Here is a 15,949-nt window from a genome sequence, read left to right as displayed (position 1 = left end):
AGAGGAAATCATCCAAGTAGTGAGTGACCTCATGGCACCCACTGACTCGCACCATGACCCAATGCAGCAAAGTGCTGAATAGCTCGAAAGGAGCGCAGGAGATGGCACATCCCATGGGCAAAACTTTGTCCACGTAGATGGCCCCCCCAAACTGCATTCCCAAGAGCGAAAAATCCGCCGGATGAATAGGCAGTAAACTGAAGGCTGACTTGATGTCGCATTTCGCCAATTCAGCCCCCGCCAAACACACCCTCACCAGACGGATCACATTGCCCACCGACGCATAGAGCACTCTAGAATTCTCCTCTGCAATAGTCGTTCACAGACTGGCCCTCCGGCCATGACAGGTGGTGTATCATCCTGAACTCACCCTCCTCTTTCTTTGGCACCACCCCCAATGGAGAGCTGATCAGGTCCGTCAAAGGCCAGTCAGTAAACGGGCCAGCTACCCTTCCTTCCTCAACCTCCTTCTTCAATTTAGCAGACACCACACTAGGCAATTCCTTAGCAGATCTCAAGTTGTCGGCTCTCCGGCGCTCCCTAGCACCTTGGTAGCCCACTCTAAACCCCTCTGTGAATCCCCAGAACAGCTGCGCCGCTGCCTCGTGATCCGGTAGCACGAGAGCCAGGGGGCCATCGCCTCCACCCTAACCGGTGTAGGCGCCCTTTTGTCCAGGGTGGCCTGACCTCTGGCGTTCCTCCACTGTTCGGAGGGTGTAGCGAGGGTGAGACACTGAGTAAGGGCATGTTTCCCGCCGCATTTCGAGCACTCATGCTTGAACTTACAGGGATACATGGAACAATACCCCTTATTGTAGCTCCAACAGGCTCCTGTGGAATATCCCCCTGGCTTGGACTGTTGGCCCGAGACTATGGTGTTGGGCACTGTACCTCCACCCGCCCCGCTTTGGGCGGGACGCGGCGGAAAGGACCGATACATCACCGGAAAGCCGCTGCCCGTGTGTGTGGATGCAGTGGAGTGCGTGGATGCCATCCACTGCCCCCACAGTTCCCGATCCACTTCCCCCAACTCTTCTCGGGATTCGCACTGACCCTGACCCTAAACTCCTCATCATAACTCAGCCAGGCAAAACCCCCGAACTGCATCTGAGCTTTGCGAATGATGTCCATATATTTGAAAAGCGCAATCGCCCTGTCCAAATACTTTTCGCAGTAAATGCTGGCATAAATCAAGAATGCTGACGTCCAGTTCTCCATCGTCACCGGCACCCTAGGGCGCCTCGTCAGCTCCCACTCCTCTTTAGAACCCTCCTTAGCCTGCACCTCTCTATGCAGGAGCTTAAAGACATCCACAAATTCATGCCTCCAGATCCGTGCCCTGAGTTTCTCTGAGAGATGCGAGCCCAATGGCATAGCCAAACCCATGTACGGTAGCTTCTTCGGCACCTTCACTCCTTTCTCCTCTTTACCCTCCCCTTTGTCCGTCTGCACCCCCAATGTCACTGACTTACCGTCCACCTTCTCACCATCCTCAGGTGGACTGCCCGATGGCTTCTCCACCTCCCGCACCGAACCATCGCCAACTCCCACTGACCTGCAAGTCCTCTTACGTCCCTTCCCCCCCCCCGTGGACCGTCATCCCAGGCTGCCCACCAGAATCCCTCACCTGTGAGTGCCGTGGTCCGTTCCCTGGGCCGTCCTCTGGGCACCGCCACCTGGACCGCCGCCGTCCTGGCCTTGGTGTTTTGCAGGCCCCGACGGTGACGAAGACCAAGGTCGCCGTTGTCCGCAGCGCCCCCTAAGCCTGCTGCGTCATCCCGCACCTCCCCTTCTTCAAGCTCATCACTCTCCGCTCCGTAATCCAATTCAAGCACCAGTTCCAGATCCATCCACGCATTCTCCACCTCTTTCACCGCTCTCTTCACACCTTTCTGCACGATCCCATGCGCACGCATGCCAGTCTCCACACGCGCCGCCGGAGCCCGATCCCTCGGAGGAGGGACAGCGGCCGCAGACTGCCCTGCTGCTTCTGTCCTGCGTCTTGGAGCCGTCTTGCGCCCCACCAGGCTCTCCGCCAGGCACCCCCGGGCTCTGCCGACAGCCGCCGGCTTGGTTCCCCTCCCACCCCTCAGGTCGCTCCAGCCTGAGTGGGCCCCAGCACCATCGGGCCTCAAAGCCGTCCTGGACGTCCCTACGCCGGCCATAACTCTCTTGGGGGACCACTCCACTGCCTTCTTGGCCCTGACCCGCCTCTTCTAGCTCGGCCTCCCGTTCCTCCTCAGAGGTTGGGGTCGGAGGCCCCTCAATTTCGGACCCCCACACTGCTCCCACTCTGGCCCTAGTCTCCTCAGCCCACCTGACCTCCCGGATTTGATCCAGAATCCTCTGCTCCCTGTTCCTGTCTTCCCAGGTCATGACGCCCCAGATCTGCGGAGGTGGGGGCGGGCAGTAGCCCATAAAACCCACCCCGGGCGGGAAACAACCCCCTAGGGCAGGACCGGGGGCCCCCCCCCCCAACACCCAGAAAACCGGGCCCAGGGAACACCCCCTCCTCTACCTGCCTCCCGGCCGACTCCCGCCCCGCAGGGGCGGGGGTGGGCCCCTGGAACTCGTGGACAGGTCGATGGGAGCATCATCCCATTGCCCCACGACCCTAGACCCTGTACCCCCCGCCGAGCCCAACCCCAAGGACAGGTCCTCCGCTTGCTCCCCTTCCTCACAGGCCTGCACCGCCCCCTCCGCCCCAGAAAGGCCACCAGCTGGAGCAGGAAACCGGGTGCCCGGCCCAGCCCCCTGCCCCACCTCTACCTTCTCCTGGGCCATGTCAGACAGCTCAGCAAGGGGCTCCGCGCCCCCCGTCGCCTTCCCAGAAGCCCCGGGCACGAACTGGAGCGGGGGAAGACTCGCGGGAGCAGGCTCTTTTGTTTCCCGTCCGCGCCGAGTCCCTCGGGGCCCCGCCCGCGCCCAGCCGCCGCACCCTGCCCTGCAAAATCGTCCTTCTGGCAAGCAATCACCGCCGCCGCGACCCTCGCCGAGGCTGCGCGCGGGGGTCCTAGAGCACCCCACCCAAGACTGGCCCAACACACCTGGCTGAAGGAGATCTTCTCTCCCGGCGCGCGCCAGCAGCAACAGGGCCGCCCGCACTTCCTCTGCCGAAACTCCCGACATTGCAAATTCTCACACGGCCGGCGTGAGAGAACTGAACCTGCTGCCTTCGGACAGCCATGCCACGCGATGCGGGCAACTCAAAGAAATCACCCCTGGCCTACTCTAACACTGACCCTGACCTGCACACACTATCCCTTTCTTTTCTCCCTCCCGGTGGTGCCAGGCGCAGGAAGAGGAAGTTCCCTTCCTCCCCTGCGCCTATATATCCACCCCCTAACTCCTCCCCTGCCTGTCCTATCCCGCGCGAATGACCCCGGGGGAAGACTAGTCTGCGACTGTGCTTCCCCCGGGGCCCGGCATAACCTAGCAATAAAAGCAAAAACCTGAAAGAAGAGAAACTATTTTCGAAAATACCAGAACTCTGTAGTTCTCAGCAGTAGGGGCTTCACACTGCTTTATCTGAGATTCTAATGTGAATAATGAATAAGCGACCCATCTACCACTATCAACTTCTCTTTTGCCATTTATTCCAGCGCTTGTCTGTTCGTGGTGTCCCTTGAGCCCTTTCACTGCGGTAACATTTGGTGCGAGTAGAAATAGTTCTCTTGAAATGCAGGGCAAACTCATTGCTTCTGACGCACCTAATTTCCTTGAACACGAAGGCATAAATTGCTCCCAGGGAGCAATATGGAAATCTAGTCCGCCTGTTGCAAATTCTTGGCAGATCCTCTCTGTTGGCTGATGGCATTCGTAAGCTAATGTAAACCGGATCACTGCTGTTTTGGAAAAAATTGTCTGTTGAACAGAGCGAAACCTGAGATATTCCTATTCATATGTACAGTTATTTGTGGTTAGCTATTTCTAAGAGCTGCTTACGCTTTGCATGCAAAACTGCAAATTTCTACCATCGAACCTTATGTGGAATTTGTACCAGTTCCAAGTTGTGATTGGTGTCTATTTCTTGGGTGGGACAGTCTGTCCGCAAGCTGCTTGGGCAGTAGGGAGGTTCCTCAGCAGGACTGGAGGGTGGAAGGGGTGGCGGAGACCCTCGGTGGAGCCCACAGCCTGATAATCCTGCTCATTGTGTGCCAGGGAGTGACCCAGGACGCCCCTTAACTCTTGCGATGAGTAAATTCACACCTGCCTGGCCACTTCCTCCCCTACCATTCTGTTAAATAACACATTTGTCTACTTAAGAAGGTGGTGACAGTAGAAAGGGGTTGGATTTTGTACGCTGTGGGCTCTTGGTGTCCACAGTCTGAATTTAAAACGTGCGACCCCCAGATTGTTGCAATGCCAGCAGACTGTCTTGCTGACATATTGTGTCCCCTTGATATGGCCACTGTGCCTCCATATCTTCTGCTCCTTGTTTCACTCCAATTACAATTTCAAGACTTGATTACTTACCTGATACCTCGCCCATTCCAAACCACCTTGCTGCTGCACACTTCTGACTATGGTGGTCCTACCAGGAGGTGGTGTCAAGCCATTATTCTCAGTCAGGACTGGTACCTTTACATATGTGTGCTTTTTAACCACAAATTGACCACATTTTCCCCTTCATTCTTTTGCAGTCATCTTCAAAAAATGTTATGCCGTTCCCCCTTGAGTTAAAATATGTTTGTCTGAGCTCTCCAGGTGTGTAACTGCCTAAAATGTTTAACAGAACATTGAATACCATGAACATAGCATTTTGAAAGTTAAATGTAAAGTCGACCTAACAATGTGTGTAGTGCAAACCTCTTACATACTCTGAACACACACCACAGCCCAAAAGAGTGCAAGCGTCTGTAACAAGCAAAGTTTAGGGTAACTGCAACAAATGATGGACGGAAAGCTGAATGATTCAAACATTCTCCCCTGTCACGAGATCTAGGTTAAATCCATCGTTCTTTTGCCCACTACGCCACCCCAGTTTGGACCCAGCTATATGCAAATCAGTCTTGACCCTGTGCTGCATGGGAACAGTCCAGACGAAACTGCCAAGCCAGGCCCTCGCTGGACCGGAAACAAGCATCCTGGGACCGGTTTCGGGGTATGCCACCCTTCATCAGCCAGGTTAGCTTGAATCCAGTGGCACAGTGAGCCAGTCCCTCAGACCATTCAAATGTCAATTATCACTGACTTAGCCTGCTCTCGCCGTGTCTTGGTATCCTATTATCTTAGCGTCTACAGGGTTCCTAGCTAGAACCTCAGAACCACTCTTCCAGTGCTCAGTCTGTTAAATCCCTCCATTACCATTCAATCTGCCCTGACATCTATGCTGGAGTCACAGAGCACTAGAAGTCCCACTCGTCTGGCCTCTAGAGTTTTCTCTTGTATAAACCAACTATCCCTTCAATGACATGTTGGCTGTCTTTGCATTGGATCCAAAAACACAAAAAAAACCTGTTCCTAAAGGCTTCTTACCTCTCTAATGTGGACGTAGACCAATTCTTTCTATCTACGTTGATTACTCCTTTATAACTTTTTAAAGTGAAGGACCGTGTTTTAGAACCCAGCAGCGTCTGGGAAAACGCCCGATGCCTTAGAGTTCCCCTGCCTTGGCAAACAGAGACATGGGATACTTCTTGATGACGTCAAAGACCAAAGTTTATTGGCTGCAACCAGGAACAGATCTACGAAGCACAACACGGGTGGTTCGCTAGAGACTGCACAAATTCAATGAGCGGAGCATGGTATTTTATGCCAAAAATCAAGCCTCAGGCAACATTCCAAATTAGCATTGGGTTCATACAAAACTGACCAATAGAAATGTGACATTTTGAAAGTAACTTATGACGACAATCCCACTTTCCGTTGTCCAGCCCACCAGAAATGACCAAGCACATTCCAATATTCTTGTTCGCTCAGGCCGGACAAACCCATCGTAAAACCCTCAACCCAAATCAGTGATTATGTTGTAAAGGAAGGAACAGAAACCGATTGGAAGCAAGATAGAAAGGTGGGTGCAGTGTACCATAAACTCGGGCATGTCCTGCTCTTTGATCTTTATCTGACCAGCTGCTTAACAAGGAACTGGCTCAGCGAGGTCGGCCTCGAGCGAAGGAAGTCAGTTCGGCCAGGTCATCCAGAAGTCAGCTAAGGTGTACGTATCTCAAGGACTCGTTCGGCCGCAATTATCGGCCTATGTGAGGGCAACCACATAAAATGGCTGCCGTACACAAAATGGAACCCGAAGGTTAAAACGAAATCCCCGAATACGTAGTGTTCTCACAAATCGATTAATGCGAAAACACTTGTACACACTACACTCGTCATTTGCGGTCTGCTAACACCAAAATTGTCTATTTCCGACGACCTTTATTGAACGGGTTCGGAACCACCGAACCTCACTCACAAACCACAGAACTACAAAAGTAGTGTCAAACCACTTCTTTTGCCTATTGCCCTATCTTAAAAAAGGTGTCTTTTGTTAAATGACAGTCAGAAAACCCATCTATTTATATTTAGACGGGTATCTTTGGTGTATCTACCAAAAAAACACACCCATCCATGTGTTTTAATAATCCAAAAGTGAAAAAAGCACCACCAGTCGAGCTTGCTGATTGGTACTCACCAGCTAGGCTCACTTTTATCATCATCGGCAACCATTTTGCTTAAACTCATAAGTGCCCAAAAAAGTGATCAAAAGATTCCAAAATAACTCCCCCTATGTGTTTTTTTGCGACTACCACCAGAAAAAACAAGACCCAGTATCGTATAAAAACTGAGGTAAGATGCACAGATTTACCAATTTTATTCTTTCCTTGTGCGTTTACTCAGGAATTTAAAACCGGTTGCATACATGCAAACCAACTCTTTTCTTAGCCGATATGTTTCATCGCCATTACATTTTTGTGGCAATTTCGTCAGGGCTGGGTCATTCGTCGCTGGGACACTGGTGCTCTTTATTTAAAATGACATAAGGGAGCCTGGGTCAGTCGTACCGGCTCGCGAGGGATGGGAAGAGGCATGCATTGCTGAACCGGGCGGTGAGCAATAGATGGCCGATTACAGGCGCACTTGATACAGGAACCTATTTTAGGATCTGCCCCTGAAGCGAGGTCTTCTCGACGGGATCAACCTTACATAAAGGAGAGCTGGTACGACTGACCCAGACTCCCTTATGTCATTTTAAATAAAGAGCACCAGTGTCCCAGCGACGAATGACCCAGCCCTGACGAAATTGCAAAGAAATATTAATGGCGATGAAACATGTCGGTTAAGAAAAGAGTTGGTTTGCATGTATGCAACCGGTTTTAAATTCCTGAGTAAACGCACAAGGAAAGAATAAAATTGATAAATCTGTGCGTCTTACCTCAGTTTTTATACAATATTGGGTCTTGTTTTTTTCTGGTGGTAGTCGCAAAAAACACTAGGGGTGTGTTATTTTGGAATCTTTTGATCACTTTTTTGGGCACTTATGAGTTTAAGCAAAATGGTTGCCGATGATGATAAAGGTGAGCCTAGCTGGTGAGTACCAATCAGCAAGCTCAACTTAGTGGTGCGCACGTGAGGTGCCATTTTGCTTTTTTCACTATTTTTTCACTTTTGGAATATTAAAACACATGGATGGGTGTGTTTTTTTTGGTAGATACTCCAAAGATACCCGCCTAAATATAAATAGATGGGTTTTCTGACTGTCATTTAACAAAAGACACCTTTATTAAGATGGTGTCAAACCACTTCTTTTGCCTATTCTCCTACCTTAAAAAGTTATAAAGGAGTAATCAACGTAGATAGAAAGAGAATTGGTCTACGTCCACATTAGAGAAGTAAGAAGTCTTAAGGAACAGGTCTTTTTTGTGTTTTTGGATGAATTGAGAGGAGGGCTACCTGGCTCCTATATCCCTCTGTAGCTCCATATTGACAAAATGTCTTTCCATTGGACCCTGTACAGCCCTAGGCTGCCGTTTTGGTTAGTCTTGCTATATTTACCACAAACACAGAGCTTCCGTCCTAAAAAACAGAAGTGGGGGACTCCGCAAGTTAGGCAGAATGCGTGTGACATCTCGGTGTGTGGCATCACAGGAAGTAGAATTACAACCCATGATTTCACAGGAAGAGGCCTCCGATCTTAAGACCCCACATATGTTTAGCAGATTTATCATGAGTGCATTTGAGAGCATTACAATATTTAACAAATTAGATCTTGGATTGGGTTGTGCCAAAATATTGACGCAGCCACAACGCAAAGTCCGGGCCCCAATTTATACTTTTTTTTTTTTTTAATCCTGCCACAAAGAAATTGGCAACAAGAAGAATTGTTGCAGTAAATCTGTTCTGCTTGATTGGTTGCAGTGTCTGTATTGTAACATTTCTTATGGGGGTTAAGGCACCTGCTACAGAGATCATTGTGTGCCTGCTAAATCTCAGGGAATAATAATAATCTTTAAAATAATTCTGGAGGATAACTTATTTGCTGGAGAGATCTGTGTTCTGCCTGGTCCTAGGTTTGAATCGAAGTAGCATAGAAGGTTAATATGTCCCCTGCAAAGCACGCAGATGACCGATTTTATTATTTTGTTTTTTAATTTTACGTAATTGGGTAAGTGTTACTGCTTTTAGGACCTGGATCCTTTTTGTTACTTGCAGTTCATAATTGTAATCCTTCTAATATGGTACTGTGAGGTATGAAGGATATGTGTCTCCTACACCTTGTAACCTTCATGGTCTTATGTAACACTTCCTTTATATTGATGTACAGACATGGTTTATTGTCAATATATTATCTGTACGTGTGATGTAAAGCGCTCCGACACCCTGCATTGGGAAGAGTAGTGCTATAAAAGAAATAAAACTAAATAGTGGGATTTTGCTTATTTGTGTAAATACTAGGGCGACCAACACATCTGACATTTTTACAGACTTTGCATAGCTCTTTTATATACAGGGACTGAACAAAGTCAAAAGCATTTCTTTGAAGTGCCTGTGAAGTGATAAGATGTTTGTTTCCCCTCCATTGCATCTAGCTGTGTGGTGCCCCATAGCTCTCAGCCAGGATGCTCAAACAAAGAGGCCGAATGGCCCCTTAACTCTGGCTTTTGTTATGGGCAAAGCTGGAGTGCTGCTCGAAACAAAAGCAGAAGAGAACCTGTAGGTGCTGCTGAATGTGTCCCCGTGTCAAAGTCCCAGCGTCAGAGTGTCAGAAAATTACACTGGGACGAGTTCAGCATATTTCTGTGAATTCTGGGAGGTAAGAAAGAAAGGTGGCTCTCCATGGAAAGTGGGCAGCTTTGCAGCAGGGGAGAGGACCTCTTCCTTTGAAAATAAATAATGGGTAGACCGCATCTACCCTCGAATCGAGACCTGCACATACACACATACATCATCTGTGTACAGGCTAACCCTCTGAGCCCCTCGTCAAGACCCTCCACAGCAGTGGTACTCCCAAGTGTGGCCTGGGGGCCGCATGCGGCCCTCTTGACCTTCACATGTGGCCCCTGGTCAACAGCAGCACTGGGCTGCTATTTATACGACTCAGCACTATTATTAAATAAAAATGCAATCGTGTGTTTAGCCGTTAGTTACAATTAAAGAAGGGAAGTAACTCAGGTGTCCTGCAGCCCTTGGGATCACATTCATTTCTTAAGACATCTTGCAGAAAAAGTGTAAAAATATGATAATGTGTATTTTCTTTAACCATTTCTCCTTACTACATCAGATTATCAGTGCATTAAGAAGTATTTTTTAAAAGTGATAGTTTTCAACCATGAATTTAGAAATAATCATTTTTTTCCCCCCACCCTGACCACAATACCAATAGTGAACTAAGACGCAAGCCGGTTGTTATATGCTGGGTTCCTATTGTACATAAAAAACATTATAGTTTATTAAATCAAACGCAGGAAATGGTTTTGTACAGCGCAGATCCTGAATTGGTTTTGTGAGGTCCTCTTATTTGTGATAATGAGGGAAAACCACACAAAATAATTGCCTAGGATCACCCAATTTGGTTAAATGGGGAAGCCGGGATTAATCCCAGGTTTTCTGGTTTCACATTGTGCAAATCAGCCACTAGATGTATATGCTTAATTTCCCTGCATCCACCGTACCCCAAACTCCCCACCGCCATGCTTAATTTCCCTGCATCCACCGTACCCCAAACTCTCCACCGCCACCTGTTTGCATCAGTCACATCACAGACCACATTTCTTGGCCCCTGGGAACATGTTTGCGAGTACCCATGCTCCACAGGCTTTATCAACCTGCCCTATAGAGCATTTTATCTCTTTTCTGGCCCCTTAAACATGTGTAAGTCTCACTCCAGCCACCAAAATACAGTCTGTAATGGGCTCAAAGCCCTGACACCTTTCCACTCCCTGTGCCCTCAAATGTTTCCGCACGGTCCCTCTGCCGCCTTTCCACGCATGAGGGAGTAAATCAGTTTGAGTGCAAAACCACGTTTTGTGGGAGCCAAAGTGGACTTACAGTGGTAAAACTGGCCAATAGCGTGTGCAAACTCAGTGCGGAACCGGCTTTGAGAATCCCGCCCGGCTTGCGCAGTGGCGTAGGAGGGGGGTGCTGTGGATGCGGGTCACCCCAGGTGTCATCACTGAGGGGGGGGGGCAAAATGGCAAAAATGTATTTTAAACACATATTTAGCCATTTTGTCAAGCTAGGGGTGACAAGAAATGTTCCGTACCGGGTACCACCTGACCTTGCTACGCCACTGGGCTTGGGCATTAGCAACGCCAAAGCTGGACTCCATTAACCAATTGTTAGAAATAACTGGATCCCGCTGAGCAGTTGTTGTTTTCTTGTTCTATATGAAGAGTTTTTTTTAAGTAGTACATGTGTTGAAAAGATGATTCATTTGATGTTGTCCTATTAATGGGCCCTGGGGCCCCAACCCTAATTTCTCGGCCTCCGCCCACTCCCTTTAGGTGCTTACATGATGGAAACCAGATTTATGGCCTTTCTAGTGAGCGCAGAAGGGCATGGTCGGGGACAGGCTCGCAGGGCTGTTGTATTTCCTTCCGTACTGTAAGAGACCCTTTCTCAGCCGATGAATCGTGTTCTGTGGGACAGAGACCGCTGCGCGCGCCAGAGGCAGCAGCTGGGGAGGAGGGCAAAAGGGAGAGTGGGAAGGGAGAGGTAAGGAAATCAGATCTAACCGAATATTAATGTCCGTCTGCCTTCCTTGCAGATCTCCCGCCCCCTGAGCGATGAGGAGGACAGCGAGGACTCCGAAGGCGAGAACCAGGAGCTTGCACAGATTGACAAAGGTACAGCGCACACTGGTCTTCTAAGCACTGCAGATAACAAGTGTGACTAATATCTGATTCAATGATACTCCATCTTTCGGCCTCGTAAGCATTGCTGGTCTAGACTGGCACTCACTGGCGGCCCTGGGGAGGATGGGGGGGCACTTGTTCAAGCAGGGTGCGCATCACAATAGTGGTGTAAGCAGCAAATCCAGTAATTTGAATTATGCGGCAGGAGATGGCTACATTATGCAGCAGGTTTGAGTAAATTATGCAGCAAGAAAAGTTTAATTATGTGGCATAATGCAGCTCATTTTGTAATAGTTTTACAGACCTTGTTACAAAATTTCAAAATAATTAATTATTTCATCATTTTTAAACGTGGTAACACTGTCTGGTCATTGGTTGCACCTCATTAGTACAAGTTTAACACCCAAATATAACAATAAGCAACAGAAAGGTGACCTGTCCAGCACTGCAAAGGGCCTTACCCCGTGCGGCAGCACATGTTGCTGCATTTTTAGTAACTTTTGAACCATTTGAGCTTGAGACAATTTTTTTGGGCCAAATCTGCAGATTATACGTTAGATGATGGATTATGTGACAAATGCAGCAAATGTATAATTAGGTGAGAATCACCACGGTCGCACAATCTCATAATTCCAGTGTCCCTGTTTAAATCCCACTTCGAGGTGGAGGACGTGTTGTGGAAGAGGGGTGCACAACAGTATTAGTGTTGACAGGGCATTATTCTTCCATACGGAGTGTCTTTAGACATGTCTAAGTGTTGCTGCTCGCATCGTTCTGGTAAATTACACCTGTTTCAGGTTTTATAAGGAGTGTTGATGTTAGCCAGTTAACAGTGAGATGCTTGCAAATGTATCTGAAAGGCATCTCTGCCCTCTCACCCACTGGGCTGTTTAACCTTTCATTGCCTACAAGAAAAAATGCAAAACAACCAGAAACTAACTTTTGTTTTGCATTTCACAACTATGCACTTTTGCAGGAGGACAGAGAATACCATCATCTATTTTTGTTTTCTTCAACCACCGGCACATTGCGTTGTGGGGCTTGTAGTTTTGCTTTAAACAGTTTCATCAGGGGCGCAAAACCCCAGCATACAAAGTGCTGTTGGGTAAAATGTCACAATTCGCCACTTCTCAGCTAAGTTTTAAAAATGATACTAAGTTGTCAGTTATGTATTACAATTTTACAAAGTCAACTATTCCATTAAAAAAATGCTTGTTTCACATGTAAATTCAAAAGTAAATCTGCTCATATATTTTGTGAGGGTTCACGCACATCCTACATTAAAACGAGCATTGGCAATATGAATGTTTTTTTTTTCTTTTGTGCAGCTTTACAACACAATTAAGGTATAACATGGATAGCAGCTGCACAACCTTCTCTAACACAAATTTTTAGTTAAGGACCTGTGGCAGTAGTAGAAGGAATATTGCATCATGAGCATATCCAGAACATCAAGGTAGGTAGGTGGATCCACAATGAAATCGCCTAAACGGAGAATTTAGGCGGATTTCATTGTGGATCCACCTACCTACCTTGATGTTCTGGATATGCTCATGATGCAATATACAACAGTAACTATGAGGCATGCAATTGCATGAACCAATAATACCGCTGTAGGCACATTGTTAGCCTCCATGAGATTGTTATCACTTTTCAGTAAAAAGATTTTAAGATAACACCTTTTTATAGAAATACGTGAGTAGGGTTGGGAAGTTGTGCCCCGTCCTGAAGAAGGAACACCAGTTCCGAAACATGTCGACGCACACCAGAGGTTTTGTCCCTAATTAAGACAACTGACCTCGCCTTTTTGCACATCTTTTTAATAGCACCAGCTAGGGGTCCTGAATAAAGTTTTTTTCACACCACCCACTAGCCAGGTACTTTTTAATTTTTCACTACACCCTTCACTCACATATATCCCCTCACTTGCACTGAACACACACCACACATAGTCAACCTTGTCAACGCTCCCGCGTAGTCGCAGGTCGCAGCGTGCCGCATCCCTCTAGCGGGGTGCGAAGACCCCGATGATAAAGCATGACACCAAGGGGCCTGTTGGTGTGTGAGGGGTATTTTACACAACACGGAGTGTCCCCCATCCTTGTGGTGCACACTGGAAGTAGGATTCTTCTTGTTTAATTATCAGTGCCTGTGGAGTAGGAATCCTATCTTTTCACTCTACCTCCCCTCGTTGTTATTTCAGACAGCCAGGGCAGCATCCGCACAACCCTTTCCCATCACAGTACAGGTACAGGTACAGGTACAGGTACAGATCAGGCGGCAGCTGTGCTAGCTTTACTTCCTCCCAGAATAGGGACAGTATGGCCGCACCAAAGCAAGCTTCCCTCTCTCAGAACGTATACCGATAAAGCATGAGTAGTGACGTAGGTTACAGTCAGATTCCTGAAGTGGGTGCCAAAGTCACTGAGTTGAATGTATAGGTCGATGAATTAGTGAATATGCAAGCTCTGACACCCTTCTTGTTAGGTGCTATACCAAATACCCATCCTGAAAGTCCTGCTACTGTCCGTTGGAGACCTGGGGCTGTATTCTGTATTGGCATTGTTTGCACTGGGCACACCTTTGAAAAGGTGTGCCAGGCGCAAACATTTCCATTGCGCCCCATTATGGTGAATGCGCTGCCCTGGGGGCTCTCTATTCATGTGACAACACAGAGAACCCGCCTGCACTTTCAAAGGGGATTAGAGATCCCCTTGCTGGCAGGTGCAGTCAATGATTGCACTCTCCTGCAAGGGGATGTCTGGGGGGTCCATAGGACCCCCTTTACCTCCTGTATAGGGCTGCTGTCAGTAGGCACACTGACAGTGCACCACCTTTTAAATGGCACTCTGTACGTGCGCCTTCTTAGGACTTCTTTGACTCTGCGCCCACGTCTGTATAATGGAGTGGGTGCAGAGTCAAAGGAATTCCCTCATTTGCATAGGGCACACCCCTATGTAAATGATCACCCTCTGTTGATCGCTCTGGTGCTTTAAGTGTGCCAGCGCTATCTGTATTATAGAAGGGGACGCACAAGCGTCTGCGCCCTCTTCTGTAATACCAAAGTGCCCTGGGGGGCGCACAAAGCAAGCGCAAACGACTTGCCTGACTTTTTTTTTTTTTTGTAAAACATTTATATTGGCATTTTTAATTATACATACATCACATCTATTATCGCCAAGGGTTTTGTCATACAATTGACCCCGGACGGGAACTGAAGACTGTGACACACAAGCATAGGGATTGAGGGCTGCTGAGCCCACGACTTGCCTGACTTGCATTTGAACTGTAGCCTGTCAATTATTGCATGTCACTGGAGAGTGTGTAACTCACTGAGCCACCTTGCTGACCCGGTTTGTGTGGAAAACAAACTTCCCCCTACACTATTAATATTTGAATTAACGAAATGTAGACCTTTACCTACATCTGGCATCTTTTTTTATCAATTCTTACTTGTTCTTAAGGGCGCAAGTTCTATCTGAATTATAAAAGTAATGTAGGCATTTTGGTTAAGAATACAATTCTATTTCCATGTCACCGCTACTTCGCAAAATATAGATATTCGTCCTTGTAAATTAATGTATAAAGGTGAAATTAAGAAAAATCAGGCAAAAAGGGTATGGAAACCGTGAAGGGACAGCATTTCATTGGTACGAAAGGTTGATAGGGTAACTATCCATCCAATCTAAATTGTGCTGAAAGTTATCCTAGAAATCCACCATGACTGAGCTCAACATGAGAACATCTTTGATTGTTTATTTATTTAAAGAGTTTTATATAGCTCTGGCTAGACCCGAAGATATCAGAGCGCTTTACATTCGCTTCCACAATATAACAGAAAATGATCACAATTACACATTTCGTCAAAAAATAAGCAATACCTTAAGAGAGGGAGAAAGGAGAAAAAAAAAATAGTGGAGGAGGAAGGGAAGGTGAGAAGAGGGAGGATGATGGAAGAGACGACGGGAGAGACGAAAGTTAGTCTGTCTAAAGACCGACTGGGTAGGTGACGTCCAAGGAGAGAATCCACGGCCCGTCTCCCCTTTAGCTAAACCGGGTAACTCCATAGGGCATCAGACAAAATAGTTAAGTCTCAAGTGGCGAGGAAAAAAGGTTAACAGAAAAACAGGGTGGGGACTAAGGGCAAGGACAGGTGAGGGCAAAGGTAGGAGCTGGAAAGAGTAGAGTGGAGAGGGGTGGAAGGGTAGAGGAAGGGGGCAGGGAGATAAGGTCAGGAGAGAGGCTGGAGAGTTTGCCCAAAGTCTGGCTGGGTAGGTGATGGTCAAGGAGGGAATCCAAAGTCCATCTCCCCTTTAGCTCGGGAGGTAGCTCCACCGGGCCTCAGTCAAAATGGCTAGGTCTCAGCTGTCGAGGGAAGTTAGCTGAGTGAAGGTCCTGGTGGGTGGGCGCAAACAGGGACGGGTGAAGGCTGGTCTAGGTCCCGACTATGATCAATGATTATAGACCGGGGGAGGAAGGAGCATCGCAGAGGGTCTCACTGATTCGGCCATCTAGAAGTCAGACAGGGGGGACGAGTCATACCAGTTTAGATTTACAAAAGTAAGTGAAATGTCTTTATTATCATTTGTAAAAGGAAGACGAGGATAACTGGTTCTACGTGGTCAGCGTTAAGTCATGGTGATGGTATTCCAAAGCTTTCT

The 15,949-nt window shown here is 47.9% G+C and overlaps 1 protein-coding gene across 3 annotated transcripts in view; it reads left to right on the top strand.

Annotated features, from left to right (window-relative positions):
- The window catches only part of LOC147706878 (uncharacterized), a 542,740-nt gene that overhangs the window by 201,595 nt on the left and 325,196 nt on the right, over positions 1 to 15,949 (top strand). For all 3 annotated transcript variants that reach the window (XM_086926108.1, XM_086926107.1, XM_086926109.1), the window contains exon 2: positions 11,201 to 11,279. In XM_086926108.1, the coding sequence (XP_086782234.1) occupies positions 11,201 to 11,279 (79 nt within the window). The remainder of the gene's footprint in view (positions 1 to 11,200; positions 11,280 to 15,949) is intronic.

This window comes from Lissotriton vulgaris, chromosome 6, assembly GCF_964263255.1.
Source record: "Lissotriton vulgaris chromosome 6, aLisVul1.2, whole genome shotgun sequence".
NCBI classification, from domain to species: Eukaryota; Metazoa; Chordata; class Amphibia; order Caudata; family Salamandridae; genus Lissotriton; species Lissotriton vulgaris.
The sequence above is the reverse complement of the archived record's forward strand: the minus strand, read 5'-3'. Positions and strand labels throughout refer to the sequence as shown.